Source organism: Haemorhous mexicanus, chromosome 1 (assembly GCF_027477595.1).
Source record: "Haemorhous mexicanus isolate bHaeMex1 chromosome 1, bHaeMex1.pri, whole genome shotgun sequence".
NCBI lineage: Eukaryota > Metazoa > Chordata > Aves > Passeriformes > Fringillidae > Haemorhous > Haemorhous mexicanus.
In genome coordinates this window covers 49,360,610-49,385,448 of record NC_082341.1, presented here as the reverse complement: position 1 = coordinate 49,385,448, position 24,839 = coordinate 49,360,610, and the positions used below count along the sequence as shown (strand labels likewise).

Sequence of the window (24,839 nt, the reverse complement as noted above, 5' to 3'; positions counted from 1 at the left end):
GACAGGACAACTGCAGTGCAATGAGAGGCACACCTTGGTTGACCTTCAACTGGATTCAACAACTTATGTTGCCCATCATAATGAACAATGGAAATAATTTTCACAAATTGAAATTATTCAAATTACAGACTGCCTTGACAGTCTAGAAATGCAAACCTAATGCATGTCTGTTCTTTCCAATACTTCATGCCTATTCACATCCCTCTTTATAACAGCTCATATTACTGTGCCACCAAGATTGCTGCAGAGATCTGTACGATTATAGGCTGAGCAGCTCTTCAACAGTGGCACAAGGCATATACTCTCATATTCATGGTCAAGACTAATTTGAATTTCCTGACCAAGATTTTTTTTCTTTTGACCGCTAGAAACTAAAGGAACTCAGAAGAAGCAACTCAGAGAGAAGTGTAAGGAGGAAGGCAAAAGCAGGCAGTAGGCAACTAAAAGGCGTATTTACTGACAAAACCGTAAGCACCTTATATGTGGCTCCTCCTAAACTCAGCACACTAAATACTACAGGATTCCCTATGACATTACAGTATAGTACAGTACATCACACTTAATTATGGCATTAACAAGTTCTTTCATTCTTATTCCATGTTATGTTTTCAAAAGCTGTGAAGATAAGTCTACCCTGAAAGCTTCAGGAGGCTAGCAGAAGACCTCTTCTATCAACAACTTCCCTGGAGCTGGATGCCTAGTCCTTTACAAGCAACAGTTTCTCCAGAGTATAGTGAAGGTCCCCCAAAAATAGGAACCCATTAAAAACAGCCTTGGTAAGATGTATTTCCTTCTTCATCATCATTGATTATCTTTGGTCAAAGCACATTAATGTATGTTCACCCACAAGGGACATGCATGGTTGCCTTGTCCAAAATCAGGAGTAATAAAGTTTTGTTCCAGGATTCAGGTGCAATTACAGCAGTATAGAATGATGGTAGGATGGCTCCTGGCATACACATTTATAAGAAGTGGTCCTGTAAGCGTTCCTTTAAAATCCTGATTACTAAGGAAAGTGAGAATGAGAATGATCCTACAGAAAGAACATTCCATTTTCAATAATCTTCTCATGAACAGAAGTGAATTAGGCAGAACTCCAACCAAAGACACCACAAGGACAGTTGTCTAAGCAGAATCAAGACAAGACACATACAATACCACATACAAGACACCTCATTCCCTTTTACTAGAGATTGTTTTGGTAATTGCTATCCTCTCCTTCCTTCTGGGATAAAAAGATTCCTTACTTGAAACTATTAACCAACATTTTTGTTAACTTCTATTCTGATCACTGAAACTCAGAAGTTTACAAGTGCTGTGTTACAGGCCAGCACTGGACTGGTATGGATCTGGTACACTTGGAAGTGGAGTCCAAGATCAGCACAGAAAGAGATAGCTGTAATACCTCAAATTTCTCCAATCCTTACAGTCAAAATGAAGATACAAGTGCAACTATCTTCTCTACAAAGAAAGGACAAAATTACTTAAATGTTTGTTCTATCAATTTAAGGGCACCAGTTAAACACCACTTAAACATCAGTTTTTAAAAGAAACAGAAGAAGGAAAGGGGCAAGGAACAACAATTTCCCCTTAATAAACAAAGATCTTGTGTGCAGCGAAGGTTTTTTTTGTCAGATTGACCTTAGCTATGCAATACCTTAAGGGCACATTCCTTCAAGAAATGTTAGTAAAATGCTTGTTGCCTTACAGAAAAGAATCTTTCCACTTGATGGCAAAGTGACACCCAGCAGAGCTCCTCCTCCTGACCAGGATATCTCTAAGATAAAATAAAAATCCATTCTCTAGTTCTGAGTGCTGCTGACAGTCTACACTGTAGAAATAGATAGGAAAAATGTCTTCTCAAATTATTCGTTTTGGAAGAATGGGTGTGGGGGTCATTACAAACCTAATGATACTAGGAATGGGTATTAACTTCTTCACAAATTGCTTGATCTGAAAGGACCAATTGTTATGAGTAGAAAAGTTGCACATTTTTTTTTAAGTTTGCAGAGTTCACAAGTTAAACTAATTGCTGCCAAGTTGGAGTTCTAACTATTTGTTGTTAATAATTTCATGTCATAATCACCTGTTGCTAATAGTTTTTCTTTAACTAGCTGTTGTTGATGGTTGGAAATCCCCCTTTTTGTCAAGTAACACCCCACTGCTTCCTGGAAGATGGCACCCGGGACTGTGAGGAGGAGGGGACAACAGGGTTGGCATGCAAATGAGGAAACCCCTCACCAAACCTAGCAGGAAAAACCCCTAAAAACAATGAGCCAACACAGAATGAAGAGATCGAAGCATTGTCTAGATGTGAGGAACAGAATCCAGTATCTGCAAGACCCTTTTTACCTTTCACCCTAACCTAGTAAGATGTCAGCTAGAAAGAGGACCCCAAACATCAAATGGAAAAAGCGGGAATCTCCTGGTGCTCTCGTGAGGACAGAAGCCCCAGAGCAGCAGACAAAGCTGCGCTTTTCCTCCTCCTCCATGCCACTCCTGAAAGCAGCAGCGGCATGAGCGCGACCCGTCGGTTCTTCCCACCCGAGCTGATTTTCAATATAGGCATTAAAAAGGAGAAAGATTTCCTGCCCTATTTATTTCACCAATCAGGTTCTGGAAGAATGGGTGTAGGGGTCATTACAAACATCAAGCTGCCCAAGTTTGTTGCAGAGCCAAGCACAGCTTGAATTTCTGAACTTTGGAGAAAAATGCACAGGCTACATTAATAGACTTATGGAAATTAGCTTCTCCACCTAGGATGGGCTTACAGCTAGTTTTGATGGTCATACAATGTGTGATGGGGGCGGGGGGGAGTATACACATCCAAGAGGGAATATTTAGTAGGCAGTTTGGGAAGCTGTACCTTCCTAGCACCTCAACCCAATGGGGATAGGAGGAGGGCAACATGCAGCTGGGAGTTTAGGATAAAAGGAGGCTGCATCCTACAAAAACTCAAGAGATCCCAAGGGGGTATAGCCTAGTGGACTCTCTACCTTCTTTTGAATAAAGTTGCAGGACTCCTGTCTCCTTTATGGACACTGGCTTTTCACAGCGTGATTTTCCGCAAAGTAGGGAGTCAAGTAAAGCACCCACTGGCTCACTCCAGCTGTCCACTGTGAAGGGGCTTTGGCCTCCCTTCACAGGTGTTGTGAGTATGACTGCTAGAGGGTCTTGTGAATGGCAGGACTGGGAAGGTTCCTTAACACACCACAGAGCAAGCAGACCAAGAAGAGAGCAATTCCTTGACTCCCCACAGATAATCAGGAGATTCTTTCACTTGCCTTGGCCAAACCAGCTGTCATTTTTCAGGTGACTGTCAAGACAATAGAAGGCAAAGAAGTTTCTGACAGAAGACATCTTCAATATAGCCTAAGAAGAGAGATACTGTAGAGTGTGAGAAGACTTCGTTACAGTAACCTAGTTCTAGAACTGGTTTCTGGAACCTAGAAATCTAGACCTAAGACAGTTCATTGCTTCTTCCCATCCAAGTATGTAGAGCCGTAAGAACATTTTCTCACACTGACATCGCAATCAGAATACTTCCCTTTCCTTTTTACATTGATGCCGATCTGATGGCCTGCTCTGGATCTCAAAATTCAGACAATAACACCGGCATTAGATCAGTGAGTTTGGAATGAGCAAAACCTACATACAATGTGTTAATAAGCACAAATTATATATAAAAGAGAGCTGTACACTCCTGTTTTTCACTTCCAAGAAGCGTTCTGTTGTATAGTGTCTCAACATTTAATCAGCATTGGTGTCCCAGGACTCCCATCCTAGTAATGCCTTGCTTTCATTAATGCCAAAGCTTCCCCTTGCTGAGCATTGTGCCTTGTCCCCAAAGGATCCATACCTCCTTTTCTCTTTAAACAGACACAAGTCACAATTGCTCTGGGAGATGAAACTATATGACATCCCCATGAGGGATGTTAACTACTTCATCCAAATATTCAGGATTTCTCTGATCCAATTCTGTGATCACAAAAAATTGTGAGAAATTATGCACACACACACACACACACACACTTTCAGCCTTCTACTATGAATCACAGAGGTTAAGAGCTGCTGCAAGGCCCTATAAGGAGGGCAATTTTCACTGAAACACCAGTTGGAAGATAGAAAAGGAAGGGAAAAAAAAAAAGTAAAGATCCTTTCTCTTATGGAATTTTGTCCCAGTGTTGCTAAGAGAAAATAACAACTGGTACTCAAAGAGACAAAAGAAATGGCCAAGGTGGGGGAAAGGTGCAGCTGGCTACTCTCTTACCTGAGGGGCTCTCTCCTGGGAAGGGTAGAAATACTGTGAGATTTTGGCCAGGGGCCTGGAGGGAGGGCGTGGGGAAGTGGTGAAGGGCTTGGTTCAGCCCACAGATCTCTCTCCCCCTTGGCATCGGAGGAGGACTAAGTTGAGCAGCTTACTGTGGGGAGAATTCACTGCCACCATAGTTCCCAGCCCTGCACTGCTTCTTCCTTACTGTGAGTGAGCCTTTGCTCACTAGGGCAGCCATTGAACTGGGAACTTATTAACACTTGATCTGATTGGAAAGGATCCTCACCATCTATTCAGGCGCCTCAGGGGAAAATCCAGGACCATGACCCCCTCCCCCTTCCTGGAGGGCATGTCTCTCTGGCTGTATGTGGCAGTTGCTATGGAGAACTCCAGCTGCCACTGCCCAGCCCCACTGCTTTTGGCTGCAGCCTTAGGCTTTTTTACTACACTCTAACCCAGCACTCCAAGTCCAGCAACCCCTAAGTTTTCTGTCACATTTGTTTGCCACTCCAGGGGGTATGCTTGATTCTGCCATCCCAATTGCCACTACGAGGTTCCGGCTGCAGCCCATTTCACCATCCAGCCTGTCTGCCATTACCACATGAGAGAAACGCAGCTGAACTCACGCCACACCATCCTCTGCAGCTTCGAGGGAATTATTGCACCTGCCCTGCCTGGCTGGGAGTCAACAGTGCCTCTGCCGGCTGTAACAACTCCATAGGGGAAAGTGTCTGAAGCCAAGAGAAGGCTGTTACTGTGTTTCTGTTTTTTTGTTGTGCTTCTGTTGTTTGCTTTGTTATACATACTAGTATCAAGAACTGTTATTCCTTTCTCTGTACCTTTGCCTGAAAGCCCCTTAATTTCAAAGTTATAATACTCGGAGGAAAGAGGATGATACCCTCCTACCAAAGGTCCCTCTAGCCAAGGGAGGTTCCCACATTCCTTGGCAGGCACCTTTCAAACCAAGACACACTGCTGCAAAAACATAAAATGAATATTCAAAATTCATCTTATTAGCAAATAGGCTCAAAGTGAAACATACCAGTGAAAACTTTGGTTCCTGAATTCACTAAGATTTTCTGGAATTCATTATAACATTTGCAGAATCAAAGGAAATAGTGTCCAAATATTTAAAACAAAACCCAAAAACAAAATCAACTTTTCTTCCCCTTCCAAAACCCAGCAAATTATGGAGTTAGGTAGATTACAGTGCCCCATTTTTCCTACAGCAGACAGTAATAAGTGCCAGGATTCTAGAGAATTCCTCATCATCCAAAGCCTGAAATGTAGAACATACACTGAAACAACCTATGGTAAAACAAACACACCCTGGATTACAAAATCTAAACAAGATGGGGTAGCAAATTCTGCAGGTCAAGAAATATGCACTATTGTCTTTATTGGAGCTATGGTATCCGGTCTACTGAAGCCAAAACCTTTTACTTCAGTTAATGATTAGCTCTAGTTCTCTCATATGCAGAATACAGTAACATATTTAGTCCACAAATTCGTACACAAAAAGCAAATAGCCCAAAAATCTTGCTATTTTAAAAGCTTTCAGGATTCAAGCATCTAAGGTTACTGTCTTGAAAGATAAAAGCTCCCTTAAGCAAGCAGCTACTCTTTTGTCAAGAGTAAGCTGTTCCAGGGAGATAAATCAATTCCAAAAAAGGGGAGTCACTCAACAGTCACTCTCAGTTTGGCTTATAAAGTTTGCAAATGAAGTTTGGCTTTTAACCTCCTAAGAACTGTCACATTTTTCCTTTGTGCCCACCTCCCGGTAAATGTCTTAGGCTGGAAATGCAAGATGTGGCTGGGGGTGTGTATTCTATTGCCATCCAATAGAGGTGGGCAGTTATGTTCTCTTAATTGGGCCACCACATAAAAACACGTGGGGCAGTTTTTCTTTATCTCTTCCACAACCAATCCTCCCTCCAGAAAATATCTTCTGTTAATGGGCCATTGAGTCTCATTGCACGACTGATAAAATTACATCATCCCATTGTGAGATGCTCTGCCCAGGGGGAGAAGACAAGCATTCCTATCTCGATGTAATCTTAAATTTGGAACACCACAACCAGCCTTTTCCCACTGGATTCCCAGAGGAAGACCAGGCCCATCAATACCACCACTGGACCTTCAGAGGAAAACTGCACCCTTCTACAGGATCACGGTTTCAAAGCAACCTCATCTGTTACTCCAGGAGGACTGCAGCCACCATTTAATTGGACTGCTACCAACATCATGACCAACAGGATGTCAGGTTGTGTTCTGACTCTGTCAGTGTTGTCTTGTATTACTGGATTTTTAAAAAAAAAATGTTTCCTAATAACTGTTATTCCTACTCCCGTATCTTTGCCTGACAGCCTCTTCATTTCAAAATTAGAATAATTCAGAGGGAGAGTGTTATGAGTCAAAAAAACGGTTTACCCATTATTTTTAAAAAGGTTGCAGAGTTACAAGTTGAGCTGGGAGCTAGTTGCTGGCAGAGTTCTTTGTTAACTTCACATTGTAATCACCTGTTAAGAGTCGGTCATTAACACTCTATTGTTGAGAATTCCCCTTTTTGTCAGTACCACCCTGCCTGGGCCAGGTGGATGGCCCTTCTTGGACAGTGAAAGGAGGGGACATCGGAGGACATGCAAATAACGTCGGACCCAGAATGCCACGAGAGAGGAGCCCCACCACACTTACCAAAAAAAAAAAAAAACCACCCCCAAAAGCATCAAGCCAACACAGAATTAAGAGATCGAGGTGATGTCTGGACATGAGGAAAAAGGTCCAGAGCCTGCAGAGACGCTGAGAACCTTTGTTGCCCCTCACCCCAGCCAGAGGACCTCAGCTGGAGCCAGTACCCTGGACATCAAATCGAAAAGTGGAACAAGGGGTATATCCCTGCTGCTCTTGTGAGGACAAGACCTCCAGCTCTGCCTCCTAGTGGACAAAGCTGCACTTTCCTCCTCCTCCAAGCCACTCCTGGAGTGACAACAGCGTGACTGTGGACCCCTTGGGCCTCCCAACCTGAGCTGATCACTTTTAATAAAGGTATTAAAAAGGAGAAAGATCTCCTGTCCTATTTATTTCAGAGGGGGTTTCCATTTTCCTTTTCAAGAGAGGCTCCTGCCTTCCTTAGAAAACACCTGTCTTTTCACACCAAGACTGTAAAATAGTCCCTCAAGCCCCTTTGAAATAAACTCACCCATGGAGAACTGGGGCCCAAAACCAGCCCATCCCAGAAGTCTGACTATGCATCTTCTGCAAAAAGAACTTTGCAACCAATCCTTTCTGTAGGAGATTTACAGTCTGCCAGAACTTCTGTCAAAAATTTGGAACTAGGTGACATTGTATTTCCTCAGCCTGCCCAGAGAGATACAGAAAGACACAAAGAATGGCAAATGCTGAACAAAGCAGGGTACAGAAAAAAATAAAGGCTGCTTCAGGATTATCATTTTCAGAGCGTGTCTACACAACTCAACTGAACTGAGTAATGGCTGCAACTCAGCCTTAGCTTACAAGAAAGGATTCAAAGGGCATAACATACTGGTTTAAGAGTTTCAAAAAGTGGTAAAATACAAGGAATCTGAAACAGTTTAAGCTGATGCCAAAGGCTAAAGCTTTCTGTTTTCTCTGAATTCCATTTCATTGCATGGCATGAGGGATGAATTTCAGGAGTATTTTATCTGAGAAACAAACTAAAAGGTGGTTGAGTAAAAGCAGACAACTAATGCATGAAGTGCATCTTCTGCTTGACTGCTCAGCAAAGCACAGGTAAGAGATGAGATGCTTCTTGGTGTGTAAAAACACAGCCACAGATTTTACAACCTGATGCACTGATTTCATTGAATGATCTCACGCATCCAAATCCGGAAATTAGGTTTAGCTAGAACACTGGAAAGAATCAAGTTATGAGGATTATGTAAGGCATACACCGAACTGTAGGGAAAAAAATTGATTTAAAACTTGTTTACAGCTTGCCCCTTGTAGTGAACCATTTGCCGCTTATGGCTAAATTTTGCCTTAAACAAGCTGTTTAAGTTTGTTTAACTAAAGGAGAAACTTTGAACTAAAGGAGAAGCCGCTGTAAGGAAGTTACCACAGAGGAATGGCAGAGGGTTTTTTTAATGCAAATTTCTCTCCACCACAAGCCACCACCATCAGCCGCAAAACCCTGAACTTGAATAGTTTGATCAGAAAATTTTTCCAGGCACATACACTCAAGCCCCCTGTTTGATGCTGCCAGACTTCCAGAACCTTCCAGAAAGAAGACTGTGCATACCCAGAATTCTTCTTGGAGGAGGTACTGGAGGTACTAGAAGAATCAGGGTTATAAACCTCCCAATTTTTGATACATATGCTTGCCTCCATTTCCAATGGACTTGGACTGCATATCACAACCATTGACCATAATCCCCGACCATGTCACTGGAGCCATGGGTGGTGATAGATCTCTCTTTTCTTCTGTTTTTCTCTTTCCTGTTTTCCTCTCTTACGGTGATCATACCCTTCAGAATGCCTACAGTACCCTTTCTCAAATCCATTAAGTCTTTTTCCACTTAAGATTTCAAAGCAGTTCTAATAAAATTTGTTGTTGTATCAGTTACTTAGTGTTGTTTTGCTTTAATCCACCCCCAGGGATCCCTTTAACAATGAACTTGCTTGCCTTGCCTTAGAGGTGGGTCACATTGTTATCTTAAACAATATTTCTTAATAGTTTTCACTACATAATCAACACATGAATTTGACTATTAATACATTTGAGAATATATAATATACATTATATACAGAATATGTATACATAATATAGACTATATATGTATACAATATATATTTGAGAAAATACCAACCTTCAGCTTGTGAAACTGGTGATAGTGCCCATTTCTTGATGCAATTCAGGTGGAATACATGGTAACAATTCTGACAGCTCCACACTGGGGCTACTATTCGGACTACCTCACAGCATACCATGCACTCATACTTCTCTGTGGTCAGCTGTTCAATCAATGACCCTGCAAATCAAATATATTACTTGTGCATAAAAGAACAGCTAGCTCAGAAATGAAACTCAAATTAAATTCAAAGATTTAATTTAAATTATAGTGAAACTTGTTTTAGCTCTGTGGCTATTTTAGCTCAGTGGCTATAAATAAGACATTAGTTTACTCATGGAAGATTCCAGTTTGATACTTGCTTTGCATTTTTTTAGCTTCACAGCAGGAAGAAGGAATATAAGATTCTTATTAAAGTGGCAACACAAATTCCACTTTGACAGACAGTAATTATCCTGATCTTATGAAGTAATAATTATTTTTAAGATTGGCAGAAGTTTGAGATTTTGCTCATCACTCTATATAGGAAATTTATCTTTGCATACACTTTAAACCAAGAAGATGAATTCTCTTAAATACAGAAATCTCTGCCAAAATTACATTTCATTCCTATCCTTAAGTATTCCCAGGAGATGACACAACAAATATTAATAGTGAAATACCTGGATTATGGGAATAAACCCTTTATAAAGTGAGTGCTTTAGGAGTGGAATTACTGGGAACAACAAAGTACAGGGTCTTTTGAGCCATATGAACAAATGTGAAAAAGTACTTTGAAAATAAAGAAGAACCTCACGTTAAAGTCAACACAGCCTGATGTGCAACCATAAGAAAGGCACCACATAAAGCTTAATTTCTGTCAGATTACTTCTCACCCATTAAGATAAGACTACCAAATACACCTTAGAAATGTCCACAGGATTTTAAAATATACTAACTACAAGTTGTCCTAGGGTGACTGTTATCCCCATTCGTGTGTGTAATTTATGCTGGATATTATGTTCTGTGCCTTTAAGACTGGCAGAATGAAAGTTTTGTTTTGGGCCTCTTATCAGCCATGCGGCGAGACATACAGATAGCACCAGGACTTAGTGCTGCTTTTTTTGCTTTTTGCCCGGCTTTTTGCCTTTGCTTCTGCTTCTGCTTCACTTCTGCTTTGCTTGCTCTTGCTTTTTCCCCCTCTTCTCATTAGTTAATTTAGCTAAACAGTCCAAATTCCTTTCTGGACTGCTTCCCCTGTGTGGACCTGCCAAACCCGCTCCGGACTGGGATGTTGGAAACACCGAGAGTTTGCACCCTGTGGCCTACAGCAGCTGCCCCAGCACCGGAGGGACTGATAACAGCGACTAACTCCCAGGAGAGACTTTCTGAATTTGTCATCTTTTTCTGAGTGGTGAAAGAGCGGTGTCATCCGGTATTGTTCATTTGTGTGCCAGGGGGTGCTGTGCTTGTCAAATAAACAGGTTCCTTCCACCTCTCTCCGAGGAATTCTTCCCGAACCGGTTGGGGGGAGGGGCCATGTGGGTTTGTTGTTTGGAGAAGCCCTTTTTGGGGATTCTCTCCCAAATTTGCCCTAAACCAGGACACAAGCGTACAATGTGAAAATGTAGCATTTTAAGATTGTGCCAATACAAGTATCAGAGACTCAAATGTTATGGTTTATGGCTTAAACATTTTTATGAAGGACTTTTGCCTCTTACAGCAAATTGTGTAACAAAAACTGCATGGAAGACCCCTGCACTCTAAATGAGGTCTCTAGGCTGAGGCCATCAACTTCGAGTTAAACTGCTTAAGGGACAGAGATAACGCATGTGGGAAATGATGGATAAGACTGGAAGAGCATACATCCACGGCAGGGATGTCCAGAAGCTTTAGGGTAAAGGCTGTAGCCCCAGGTTTATCTGCTGCCAGACTTGCACAGACCCTGACACCAAACTGAGGAGGAAGTGAGGAAGTTCTTTTGGATGTATGGCATATCTTACAGTCAGAGGCAGTGAACACCCATCCAGCTGCTGTGCAGACTAGCCCAACTGCAGGGCCCCCCACCCTGGGAAAGCCACATCTACCAGGCATCCATGTGAGGGACAGCAGATGGGATGTCACGGCCCATCAAAGGCCCACTCCAACGGGTCCCCAGACTCTGTACCAGAGAACACTGCACATGATGCAACAGACCCACAGTCCTGCAGGCAACAATGTCAAACCTGCCCCCTTAGGGGAGGCACCTGGGCATTTCCACCTGGCCCATGATTGATCCATTGGATTCCATATTTTCAGCAGGGACCAAGAAGACGAGAGGGAGGAGAACAACAAGACGTCGTTGGAACCCATGAAAGGGTGATATGTTTCTATTGAATCTGTCTCTGTCACTCTCCCCGTCACCTCCCCTCCCAGCCCCCTTTTTCTATTTCTTTCTTTCTTTTCTCTTTCTTTCTCTTTGCCTCTTTTACTATTAAATAAAATCTATCATTTTTTTGGTATTAACATCTAACCTTGTTTGTGTTTTAATCTCATTTTTGCAAACATTCGAACTCAAGTACATTTGGCTTTGGTCAGAGAGTTCTCTTTGCTCCTCTATGATTAGACCGGATCACAAGAACGAAAGTTCAAATTTACAATGAAGGAAATAAGAAAGGAAAATAATAGAAAAAAATTACTGTAAATTCAAAATGTGCTTGCACCACATCTGATTGCAAGCAAGCCCACGGCTTGCAAGTGTTAACATTGTTTGTCCTCCTCAACACGATTTTTAAAATTGTTTTCTAGCCCTCCCGCATCAAGCCCCACAACATTTAGGATTAACTGTAATTTCTACTTGCTATCCCATAATTTTTATCTGCCATAAAGGAATAATCTCATGTAAAACATACCTCTTTCCTCCAGAAGACTAAAGCTATACCATACTTAGAAACTGTAGCTGCCCCAGAAATAGTTAAAAATCCACAATCCTAGTTCCCTGAAAACAGTGGCAGACAATGTTTCCAAAAGAGCTCCCAAATAAAGTATGCAAATAAACTACTATTTTGGAGAAGCTCCTTAAGTTCCCTGGAAAAGACTATTACTTATCTTTCTGCTTATTGCATGCGATGTTTTTCATTTAATAATAATGCTGGGAAAAGACTGAGGTGCCTTCAATTTTATGATTCAAATAGAACCCAGGAGCATGACAGTTAATTTATTTAGGTTAGAGAGGATTAAGGAAGATCTTGATCCTCCTAAGAGAAGAAAGCTTCCAACTAGATGTATCTTATGCTTCCTGATTATGCTATTACTTTCTCAATTGTGAAACAGGAGATGCTGAGAAGTCTTCAATAGACTTGATATCACAGTTAAGATAATTGGAACTAGTCTACCCATCTCTATCATTCTGTGCAACAGAAGGTAAGGTTGAGATGCTTTGTAAAATATCAAATAAATATAATTCTTGGTGTTTCTCCTTATTGCGTCTGAACATTTAAGCCTCTTAACACTTAGTGCTTAAGCTTATGCAAAACAGTAAGAATAAGCTACCTAAGTTGTTGTTGAAACAGAAACCAGTATCATAGCCCTGAAGAGATTGAGCTGATTTGCATTTCATGTTTTCAGTCACTAATGGTATGAGTCAGCATAAAATTCACTCAAATAGCCAAAAACTGTGGGTCTGGTTTAGACTGTCAACAGCACATATTTTTATTCTCAAACTTCCAAATATAGCTTCCAGATATTGCCTCTATTTCTAATTACCTTTTGAGGTGGTGCCTAACGTTTTTTGCCTTTTTTCTTCTATTCCCTGTATTCTTCACACACATATTTGGAGCTCTGTAGCCTATTATTGCATTCATAGCTAGTTTTCCCTAATACTTTCCCCTGCCCTGATAGCCAGAAAGACAAAACACGTTCCAAGACCCCTATGCTATCTTGAAACTCTCCTTAGAAACCAAGCTTGAAAAACAGCTCTTTGAGATACATTTTCATCAACAAGGTTCAGTCTTGAACTGTGGGGGAACAGCATCACCACTTATGCTTCTAACTGGTGATTTTTGTCAATTATGTTAATTTACTAAACTTATAAAACCCCATGCACGGTGGGGGGGGGGGGGGGGGGAGAGGTTAGTGGACATTTTCCATATTTGCCCTTGGAGGCCTCCAATAAAGACCAGCTTTTATATTACCTCCTACACTAATATTATCTCAGAAGTGTGTGTTGTTTCATTTATAGGTTCTTTAAGGCATCAAAGGTGCAGAAAAAAAACCACATAAAATTCAGTTATGTGTAGAATACCGTTTCTCTGTCTGGCATTTTCCGACTCCTACATAAAACAGGAAAAGACCTATTCTGCAAAAGTCAGTTTCAGCATTATCCTTCTCAAGAACCATTATTTAGAATGCCCAGAATTTTACTCCCACACCATACACATTTTAAAATGGTACCTAACTAGGTTATTGTTTGCAGTTTTGTAGTAAAACCAAAAAAAACTTTTAACAAAATCTGTCCTTCTCTAGTAAACTTACAGAATATGTTCCCACTGAAATACCATGCATCTACATTTACTTCTACCCTCTGATCCCAAAACCAATTTAATGTGAAATAATAAGCTTCTTCAGCTACTCAAGGCAGGAGCTGAAGCAAAGACTGTTTAAATTATTCAAGATCATATCTTTCATATGGGAGTCTAGGACAGTCTCAAAAACTTACCTGTATGAGTTTCTTTGTTTTTTGGTACATCACTTTGCTTTTTCCAGTACTGGGTCCAGCTGAAATGAAGTGAAGGTACTTGATCCCCCTTTAGCAAGAACTTTCTTCCACTGAACCTGAGAGACTCAGACAACTGATGTCTGATTTCACTGGTCAAGTTTTCATCATTTTTGTGAGCAATGAGTTCTTTCTTCCTTTCATTTTTATCTTTTGGAGTATATGCAACAGAAGACTTCTTACCTACTTTTGTATTTTTACTACGGTGAGAATCATGTCTTTTCTGACACTCCTTTTCTACTGGGGGTTTATTCCACACAGGCTTCCGGGAATATCTTTTGTTTACATTATTGTAGCCTTTTTGTTCATCCCCACTTCCAAAAGGTGCATCACAGAATGCCTTTCCAATGGATGATTCTGAAGAGTCAGACTGTGTCAAATCCAAAGATGGAAAATTTTCACACAGCTCTACTTTCTGTTTAGAGCTCATTCGCTTTTCACGGTCATGTATCTGCTTTCCCTTTTCCCTGAAACCTCTCCCAGATATATGTATCAGATGCGTTTTCTTTGGCTTTGCCCCTCTGCTATCCGCATTAGGTACTTCCCTGTCACTCTCTGAGGAGAGAAAATCACTGTATCCTCTAGGAGGTGCTCCTCTACCATGTTCTAGTGCAGCATCTGAAATTCCTGGACCTGCAGCAGTATCAGTAGTACTTTGCCTCGTCTTATTTCTAGCACATGTGCTGTCATTTCTTAATCTGTGCAATCTCTGACTTGCCAAGCTGCGATTCTTCAAACTTTTACTGGTACCAAGATATTGGTGGAAGTCTTCAGAATTCCCATACTGACTTTCCAGTTTACAAAAGCCATGATGCTTTGCGGAAGAGCTTTCATAATCTGTACCTCTTTCAGAATACAGACTAGGAATCGGTATATTACTTCTATTCTGACTACTGTTAGAGTCTTTCCTATCTTTATTTAACCAGTTTATATCTGTCGGTTGTCCTTCTCCAGAAACGGAATCAGCAGCAGCAGGGCTGAAATTTAATGTACCTAAAACATAAATACAAATTCATAAAACTTAAGCAGTACATACTTCTTTTCAACCAAATTACCATACATGCAAAGGTCCAAAAGTTCCATCAATCCCACACTGGACCAAACAACGGGAAACAAGTGTCCAGAAACTAGAATTGAATCATACAGTGCTTTGTAGGAGCCTTCTTGTCATCTTTACAGAACTGTGATGACTCAGAATTAATAATATAAAAATAAAAGGTGAAAGAAAACTTTTGAAGTAGCACAAGACATTCAAGTGTGAGAATCAGCGTTTAACATCTTACGTTTTTCCTAGCATGTTTACATAAATACAAGAACCTGAAAAAAGGGGTCCTTTAAATACAATGTCTACATCTGAGATTTGAACATTATACAAAACTTTGAATATAAATTAAAAGTAGCAGTAGTAAATACTTGCATCAACTCTGATTATACTGTTCTAGAGACAGACATACTAAACAGCACAGGACAGCTGTGCAGAACTATTTTTCTGAGGCCATCAACATGAACCATGCTTCTACTTCAGCAGTCTTCTGTAATTTAAATGCCCCTAGATAAAAGAAAGATAAATCCTATGTTTAATCCTATGATAAATCCAATTTCCTGTAACATTGTGCCAGTAGTATCGGCCTGCAACAGAAATTATTAGATGAATATCAGGGATAGTTTAATTGGCTGTGGCAGATAAGTTAAACTTTACACAGTAATGTAAAAAAAAGTAGTTAATAAAATCTCATGGACATCTCATGGATCTCATTTTACTGGTTGGGTAGGTTACCTCACGTGGTAGGACAGAGCGGAGTTTATTCCTGGTACATAACAATTAAAAGAGATAATCAAACACTTAGGCCAAAAGACTCTCCAAAAGGCTAATGCAATCTAGGTTCCTGACCTACCTACTATTTTTTTCAATAAAGATTGTGGAAATTAATATTTTGAAGAGAAGAATAAACCAGAACATTTCAAGGCACTAAAATGCTTTTTTCCCCCAACATATTTAATTTATTTTCAAATGAAAAAAGGTTTTATCAAAACCTCTAAGAATGGTCATACCGGCAATGTGAAGTTGGCGGCTTCCACAAATTTGGGGAAGTGAAGCTTTAACCTTAAAAAAACTTAAGAATTTAAAATTACATTTCAGGATATTTTAGCCACATTGTCTAATTCATACTTTAGTTTTTAAAGTGCAGTTGAAATTACTTTGGGGATTTTTGTCTTTGCAAAAACTATGTTATATATTATTTATATAATATATATCATTTAATATTATCTATATTTACTATGCCCATATATTAACATTACAATGCTACATTACAAGATATACTATATTAATAACATAGACTATTATATATTATTACATGCCACTCTATACAGTATTATATGTAATAAATAAACTAGATACAAATGGCAAATACAAATAGTTTGGGGTTTTTAAAGTTGAAATACTAACCTGATTTTGAGACAACAAAATGAAAAAAACAGACAGAAGTCTGGTCTTCAAAACAGCTCAAGACTGAATTAAGAATCAGCAAAACAGCTAAATTAGTTCAGGCAAAAAAGAAGTAGAGACACAGGTACTGTGTAGAGAAGTAGAGGCAAAAAAAGTAGAGACACTGGTACCCACTACCAGCACCTGTGGGAATAGTTCAAAGCTGTAACCACCACCGGGAATAAGGAGGAGGCGGGGGGGAGGTGTTCAGACTCGACATGAGGGGACATTTCTTTGCCAAGAGCATGGTCAAAACCTTTAACAGACTTTCCAGAAGGGTGGTTAGTATCCCATGTCTGCCAGTGTCCAAGAGACAACTGGACAACACTCTCAATACGCTTCAACTTTTCGTCAGCCCTGAAGCAGTCAGGTCTGGGTTCAATGACCATTGTAGGTCCCTTCCAGCTGAACTACTCTATCATTAGGACTGCAGACCCTAGTAGGTACCAACATTAGGCTTATACATATGAAAGATTCTGGACTGAAAGCATCTTCCCTAGAAACATTCTATTTTTCTCAGCATATGTATCCTGTGCAAAGAATTGCAAATGTAAAGTTGTCCATTTTATTTTCAGCAGCTACACTTACTTCCAGTTTTCCCAGTGTTAAGTCAGTTTCTTTCCTATCACTAAAAAAGAACAGTACAATTGTAAACTATGGACTATAATGTTAACAGCAGTGATTCAGTACAGACTACTTAAATTTCACATATTTTGATCTGAAAACAGAATGCAATCCTAGAATTACATGCAAACCTTATTTGAAACAGCTCATTTTATTAGCTGTTTGAAGTTTTCTTTTGTATACTCCAAAAATTTAAAGTCTGATGGATAGCTATAGTTTAATCAAAACAGGTTTGCAGAAAGACTGCAGAAAAAATTAGAAACTGGGATTCAGATATTTAAAAGCACCTCCAAATATTAATAAGTCATTAGAACTTTTTACATCTATAAGATTCCCATTCTTGATGTCAGCTTCTACATAATAAAGAAAATTCCAGAGTGGTAAATTCTACTAAAACTGATTTCTGTCTGCCAAGACAAGAAACTGCAAAACAAATGTACAAGTGTAATAATAAGTAGCGAACACTGGCTGAAATTGTCTCTGACATGCTTACATATAAATACACAAAAATTCATTGTAAAAGGGATGCCCTAAAGCTAAAGTCCAGCCGGTATTTCTATAAAATAAACATTGAATACCATAATAACTTTAGAATAAACTTCTACATTGTTCCACCTCTGTGCCTGAGAACATCATGGAACAGATCCTCCTAGGAGTTACACTAAGGCACATAGAGGACAGGGAGGTGATTGGGACAGCCAGCAGAGCTTCACCAAGGACAAGTCTCACCCAACCAACATAGTGGCTTTCTATGATGGAGTGACTGCATAAGTGGACAACAGAAGGGTGGCAGGTATTATTTATCTGGACTTATGTAAAGACTTAGATATGGTCTCTCCCAACATCCTACTCTCTCAATCAGAGAGATGGGTGTACTATTACGCAAATAAAAAATTGGCTAGAAAGTAACATCCAGAGAGTAGCGGTCAACAGCTCAGAGTCCTGATGGACATCAGTGACAATGATTTCCCTCAGGGGTCTGTATTGCAACCACTGCTGTTTAACATCTTCATTAATTATATAGTTAAAGAGATACATTGTACTCTCAGCAAATTTGCAGATGCCATCAAGCTGAGTGGTGCAATTGACACAGCTCGAGAATGGAATGCCATCCTGAAGGACCTGGACAAGCTCAAAAAGTGGGCCCACAGGAATCTCATGAGGTTGAACAAGACCAAGGGCAAAGTGCTGCACCTGGGTCAGGGCAGCCCTGAGTATCAATAAAGGCTGGGGGATGAACAGATCAGGAACAGCCCTGCTGAGAAGACTTGGTGAATGAGAGGCAGACATGATCTGACAACACGTGCTCACAGCCCAGAAGTCCAACTGCAACCTGGGCTCTATCAGAAGAAGTGTGGCCAGCCGGTCAAATGAGCTGACTCATCCCCTCTACTCTGCTTTGAGTACTCCACACCCGGAGTGCTGCATCCAGGTATGGGGTCCCCCAGCACATGAAGGTCATCAACTTCTTGAATTGAAGCAAGCGTGGAGGAGGCCAACAAGATGTTGGAAGGATGGAGCATATCTCCTGTGAGGAAAGGCTAAGAGAATTGGATTTGTTCAACCTGGAGAAGAGGCTCCAAGGTGACCTAACTGCGACTTTCCAGTACATGAAGGAAGCCCACAAGAAAAATGGGCAAAGACTTTTTACAAGGGCATGTAAGGACAGGACAAGGGGGTCTGGCTTCAAGATGGAAGAGGAGAGATTTAGGTTAGATATAAAGAAGAAAATCTTTACTGTGATAGTGGTAAGACACTGGAACGGGTTGCCCAAAGCAGCAGTCCCATCCCTGACAGTGTTTAAGGCCACACTGGATGGGGCTCTGAATAAGCAGGTCTAGTGGAAGATGTCCCTGCCCATCACAGGGGGGTTGAAACTAGATGACTTTTAAGGTCCCTTCTAGCCCAAGCCAATCTATGATTCTATGATTTTAACATCCCTAAGAACTACGGTTCGAATTAGAATGAAGCATATGAAAGCAATATGGTTTCATGCCTGCTCTACCATAGCATTAAACCCCTTCAGCATTAACTGTTGACAGAGCCCTGGCAAAAAGGTAGTCCTTGTGAACTATCTTTCAGAAAAATAATTTGATAAGGACACATTAAAAAATATGAAGCAAATTAGTAAGTACTCATTTTAATAAGTACAAGCTCATCTTCAAAAACAGAGCTTATACTTGGGAACAGTACTGCCAATAGCTTAGGTACTTTTCTATGAATATATTAAGGATGACATTTGAAGGTGCCACTTAAAGACATTATGCCGAAGTGCCATATTTTAGAACAGTTTCACAGTTTCAGGAAGCTATATTCAATTAGATTTTTAAGAACCATTACATAATGTACTTTAACTAATATGAAGTTGATAATTAAAAACAAGTATAAGAGATAAAAAATATGTTGACAAAGGCAAACAGAAAAAAATGTTACAGTCCACAGAATAGCCCTTTATGCATCAAACAGTACTTCTCTCTTCTTAAATTAATTTAGCTTTACTTCCTAGACAGGAAGAACTGATTTCCTTCTGAAGTTTCCTATCAGTATAAAACTGGAATGAAACAAACAATACTGATTATTACCATTCTTTCTACATGGACTTCTGACATCTTTTAACTGACTGCTTTTAATGAGATACCCATAAATTCAGCCAAAAATAGTGTCTCGCACTGTGTGCAAAAAGTTTCTTTAGTAGTGTGTGTTTGGCTCCACAATGCAAAAAAGGATAAAAATATTAGGTGTCCAAAGGAGGACAACAGAGATGGTAAAAGGACTAAATTACATGAGCAGCTGAAAATATTAGCTTTGTTGAGCTTGGAGGAGACTGAGGGGTCACCTTATTGCTGCCTACAGTTTTCTGATGAGAGGAAGTGGAGAGGCAGTTGCTGATTTCTTCTCCCCAGTGGCCAGTGATAGGAAGCAAAGGAAAGCTTAAAGCGTGGTCACAGAGAAGTCAGATTGGAAAGTATCAGGAAAAACTTCAATTAAAGGGTGGTCAAGTACCGCAAAAAGCTTTATAGGGAAGTGGTCATGACCCCAAGCTTTTCAGCATTCAAGAACTATTTTAATAATGTGTTTAGATATCTTATTTAATTTTTGCCCTGTGGGATATCAAACACTTGACTCAATGACTCTTGTGAGTCCTTTTCCACTCAGAATATTCCATTAATAGATGTTCTATTTATATACTGTCTCTAACCTATAAGATGAAGCTGATTTTTCAGGATGGATGCCTTCATTTTTAAAGCAATTCAAATAACCTATTATTTCACCTAAAGATAGATGACAGTAGAATGTGCACACAACAATCTATTTGTGTCAGCACTACATATATCTAGACGAGATGATTCAGTCATCTGCACACGAAGCACAAGTTACACAGAAGGCACTCCCTGCAGCTCTTAAAATGCCTGTATTAAACAGAACAACAACCCAAAAAAGAAAAAAAATTAAAAACCCACAAACAAAAAATGAATGGTCCATTATGGAAATTTGAGGTTTTCCCCATAGCACTGGAAGCTTTAAACCAGACTACCAATTTTATGTTTTCTGTCTTCTCTGATCACTTTATACATTCACCTATAGCATCTTATTATTTTTGAGATTACACAGATTTACAAAATGTTGAATTTCTTCCTAAACAGGAGTTACATTGTTTCGGTCATTAAGACTCAAGCAGTGCAACCAATTTCCAGGCAAAACAATCTGCATGCCCAAAACTCATTGTTTATTTCAACTGTATTAGCTCATGTCATAAAATATATGCTCCCTTACTACAATGCTTTCCAGAAATTACTAGAGAATAACATGTAAAACCAGCCTAACCACAGAATTACAGAATGGCTCATTTTGAGACTTCCATAGATCATCTAGTTCAAAAATCCTACCCAAAAAGGGTCAGTTGCCCATAACTGTGACCAGCTGGATTTTGAGAATCTCCAAAGACTGAGAGACCATGACCTCTCTCAGAACTTGTTCCAGTGTTATTATCATTCTCACAGTAAGAAGGCTTTTCCTTGTGTTCAGCTGGAATTTTGTATGTTTTATACCTGTGGCCTCTTGTCCTTTAATTTAATACCACTAAGAAGAATCTGGTTCCATATTCTTTATTCCCACCCTTTCAGTATTTGTACACAGCCCTTATATCTGAGACTTCTTACAACTAAACATATCCAGCTCTCTCTACCTCTCCTCATGTGAGGGATGCTCCAATTCCTTAATGGTCTTCATGGTCCTTTGCTGGACTCAGTTCAGTATGTACACATTCTCCTTGTACACAGGGAGCCCAGAGCTGGACACAGTGCTCGAGGGGGTGGCCTCATCTCACCTTTTCTGCAAAGCTATTTTCCAGCTAACTAGTCCCCTGTGTATATTGGTGCAGTGCAGTGTTATTGTGTTTTTTGATATTGCTGTTTCATGTCCAATTCAGTGCATCCATACTTTAAATGGACATTTAAAGTTTTAGCCAGCCCATTTCAAGATGACATGCGAGAAAATTTGAAAGCAGGATTTTGTCATAAGTAGTTTCATCATCCTAACAAAAGGACCTACTACAGAATAGATTTTGCATATGGAAAACAAATACATTTTAAGTTTTCACTTTCTCTGTCTCCCATACAGTGAGCAATGTATTATAGCAACTCCCTATCTTCAGCTTAATGATGCATTGTACCATGTATAACACCCAGCTGTCCTTGTGATGGCAAAAAACCAAAACTACATTGAACAGCAATTACAGTAACTGATGGGGAAAAAAAATCGATTAACAGGTATTAAATAGAATACATTTATCCCTTCTAGGTGCACAGGGACTGAAACTAGAAAGATGCATCAGTGTGAACAATCATTATACAATTGCTTTGCTGGTTATATTTTTCCTCTTTGTCTTTTATAACCATTTCATGGGTCTCAATAATTCTTCACTATTGACAAAATATCCTGGATTAGCAACATATCTGTAGTGACCTAAAACTGTCACTCTTCAAACTCCTGTTCTATTGAGAGCAGAAACATCTTTCAATTTTAAGCTTTCAAAATCAGACACTTGCTCCATCCATAAACCTGCAGTGCAAAACCCAGCTTCCATTCTAATACTGCACATGTACAACTCAAAACTTACCTATGATATTTCTCTTGAGAGCACAAAAAATGCCCCAACTCCAGACCTTAATCCCAAGTAACAATATCTGTATTATTTTGTTATGCCTTATTATAAGGCAAGTGTAGAAATGGTGTCCCATGCAGACTAATCTACTGCTTTACAGTAAAGCAATTTTTAGCCCAGTATACCTACTATTTATTCCAATAGACATATACTATGCAAAAAGATTTCACAATCAGAGTTGACCCACAGCCTGACAGAATAAAACATAAACAGACAAGAAGAAATTTGACTGCATCAGCTTTACGGAAGGTATGTCTCTGCTCTCTGTACCATGTCCCAAGGCCATTTCACTTCCAACAAGCCAGTCAGTGAACCCATTCTCATACCACCAAAAAATGAACTCATGTAACTTCTCCATCATGATAGCCAGACTGCCAAGAACAGGGGATGCTATTAAGGACAATGGCTGTAGATAATCTTCATCTGAATTAACATCAGCATGCTGCAAAAATAGAGAATGATACTTTCTTCTTCACCCAAAATACAAAAGTCCAGGATTTTCCTTGACAGAAATCCAACAACTATGAACAATGAAATTAGTCAGCTCATCAATCGACCTCAATGTGACATTGATTACTGGATAAAGTCTACTGGACTACAGTAAAATTAAGCAACATGATGAAAAAACTAAACATCATTGATTACTCTCAGCAACAGTGGTATTTCTAAATACATACTCGTGACAAAATTACGTAAGAGTTCTTCTATTGTTAAGTACATAACGAAATACAGGACAAATAATTAAATGCAGGGCTGAAATAGCGGTCTTGAAAGGTTTCCTCCCCACTCCTCAACAATCACAACCAATAAAACTAGTTAATCTGAACCTGCATCGTACAAGTAAGCACGGCAAAACAAAGGAAAAACTGTTTTCTTGCATGTTGCACTCAATCCCGGTCCAGGCCGTGTCCCTAAGACACTCTCCATACGTAAGCCCCTGCCTAGATTCCTCAAAACAGGTAGCACCTGCTGTAACCAGTAATCTCCTGCATGTCCAAGACTTCTACTCAGAAATCCCTCTGAGACCCCTCAAAAAGACGCGGCTTTACAGCAGCTTGTGGGCCTGAGACGTTGTCATTGTCACTGCTCTGTGCGGGCAGCCTGAAACCTGAGTTTCAAGGATATGGGTGGGCAGACAGCAGACAGGTTTTCCAGTAACCAAGCTCTTCTTTATGTATTTTCTCTGGCGTTACCAAAGACGTTACATCCGTTTGCCCCATACTAGGAGCAAGCACGCTCCTCCTCGGCCAAAGTTCTTCCTACCGGGCCCTGCGGCACAGGCGAGCCCGGCCATTTTGGGCGCGACAAGCACCGCTAAGTCGCGCCGGGCAGGGAGGGCCAGCCGCAACAGATGGTGCCGCAGCCCGCACCCTTCGACAAGGCAGCTTCGGCGCGACTTTCTACCCGCTAGTTTCGCTGGGGAGTGATGACTTCTCCTCCCTCTCACTGCGCCCACCCAATCCTGCAGTCCCTCTCCTCAGTCCCCCTGCCCCAGAGCGGCTGCCACGCTTACCTGAGCCGGGCCGCGCCTCCGCCATACCCGCACCAGCCCCACTCCGTCGTCCGGCGCCCCGGCTGCCGCGCACGCGAACAACCTGCGCCGCAATGGCGAGAGAGAGAGAGAGAGAGAGAGAGAGAGAGAGAGAGAGAGGGGCGGAGCCGGGGGCGGGCCGAGCCGAGCCGAGCTGAGCTCAAGCGGGGTGTTGGGTTGCGTAGCTTTTCCCGTATCGGGAAAGGGCTGGAAATCAGAAACCTTGTTTGATACTGCAAAGGAGGAAAAAAGGAAGACAAACAGTGACAAAGAAACACTAACTCTGGCAATAAATGGACCTTTTGGTTGGCAATCGGCTTGTCTCCAGCATTTCAGAGCCCGGCTGAGCGGGCCAAGAGCAGGAGGGTGGGTACAGGACAGCTCGGCCCTCTTGTCTCCTCGTGTAAAAGAGGTGCTTTCTCTAGGCACAGGGTAGAAAGCAGGAATCTGTTATCAGGCTATCTTGAAGGAGGTAGCAGAGACATAAAAAAGTCCACACAATAATTCCCATACTACAGCTGGTGCTGCAGACAAATTTTATGTTCCAGCTACAAACACTCCATAGAACTGCATGATTCGTCATACTGCGGGTTTCAGTGTTTAACCATTTTATGATTCACACCTACCTGCAGAGGTTTGCAGTGCCATGGTAACAGTACATCTACTGAACAGCTCAGAGGCTTTACAGAGCTGCTGATTTTTACAGAGACTGCAGAGAAAGCTCATAGTTCTGTAACATCAGCAACTCCAAAAAACGACACCTCAGGAGCGCTGCTGCACACAGCCTGTCGGCATTTTAACCTCCACACCCTACCCTACTAGTGAAATTCTCCGTTCAAAGTTCCACTAGCTGCATAGTGCTACTGTTCATTGTGGGCAAAGTTCATGGCTTCAAAGATCTTAAAGAACTTGTGGGTTTTTGCAGAAACAGTAGCCACTGAAATGCCCCCCAGACTCATGCCATTGCTGCAAAGGAAGCTTGCAAACCAGTATGGCAATGGCCTTATGAAGATGCTACATGATTGCCATGTATTTTGAATGTATATGAAGTGCTTTGCTGTATGTAAACATGGTGATCATCTAAGCCTGCAAAGAAAGGTATGTGTCAGTAACATCTTTTCAGAGGTGGTGTGTGGTTTTCCTGCCACTGTCAAGAAGCTTACATTAGTCCTTTAGTTTCTGTGAAAAATGCGTATTTTAT

The 24,839-nt window shown here is 40.7% G+C and overlaps 1 protein-coding gene across 21 annotated transcripts in view; it reads right to left on the bottom strand.

Moving 5' to 3' along the window:
* The window catches only part of NFX1 (nuclear transcription factor, X-box binding 1), a 113,348-nt gene extending 89,573 nt beyond the window's left edge, over positions 1-23,775 (bottom strand). For 11 of the 21 annotated variants that reach the window (XR_009486925.1, XR_009486928.1, XM_059849295.1 and 8 more), the window contains exons 1-4: positions 23,621-23,738; positions 16,281-16,343; positions 13,775-14,824; positions 9,118-9,279 (exon numbers count right to left, since the gene is read on the bottom strand). Coding sequence is in view for 18 of the 21 variants with exons in the window: in XM_059849295.1 (XP_059705278.1) it covers positions 9,118-9,279; positions 13,775-14,824; positions 16,281-16,343; positions 23,621-23,645 (1,300 nt within the window). In the remaining 3 variants the exon portion in view is untranslated. Of the gene's footprint in view, positions 1-9,117; positions 9,280-13,774; positions 14,825-16,280; positions 16,344-23,620 lie in introns of all 21 variants that reach the window. The other 10 variants (XR_009486924.1, XM_059849324.1, XM_059849306.1 and 7 more) reach the window with 5 other exon arrangements.
* Between the last annotated feature and the right edge of the window lie 1,064 nt (positions 23,776-24,839).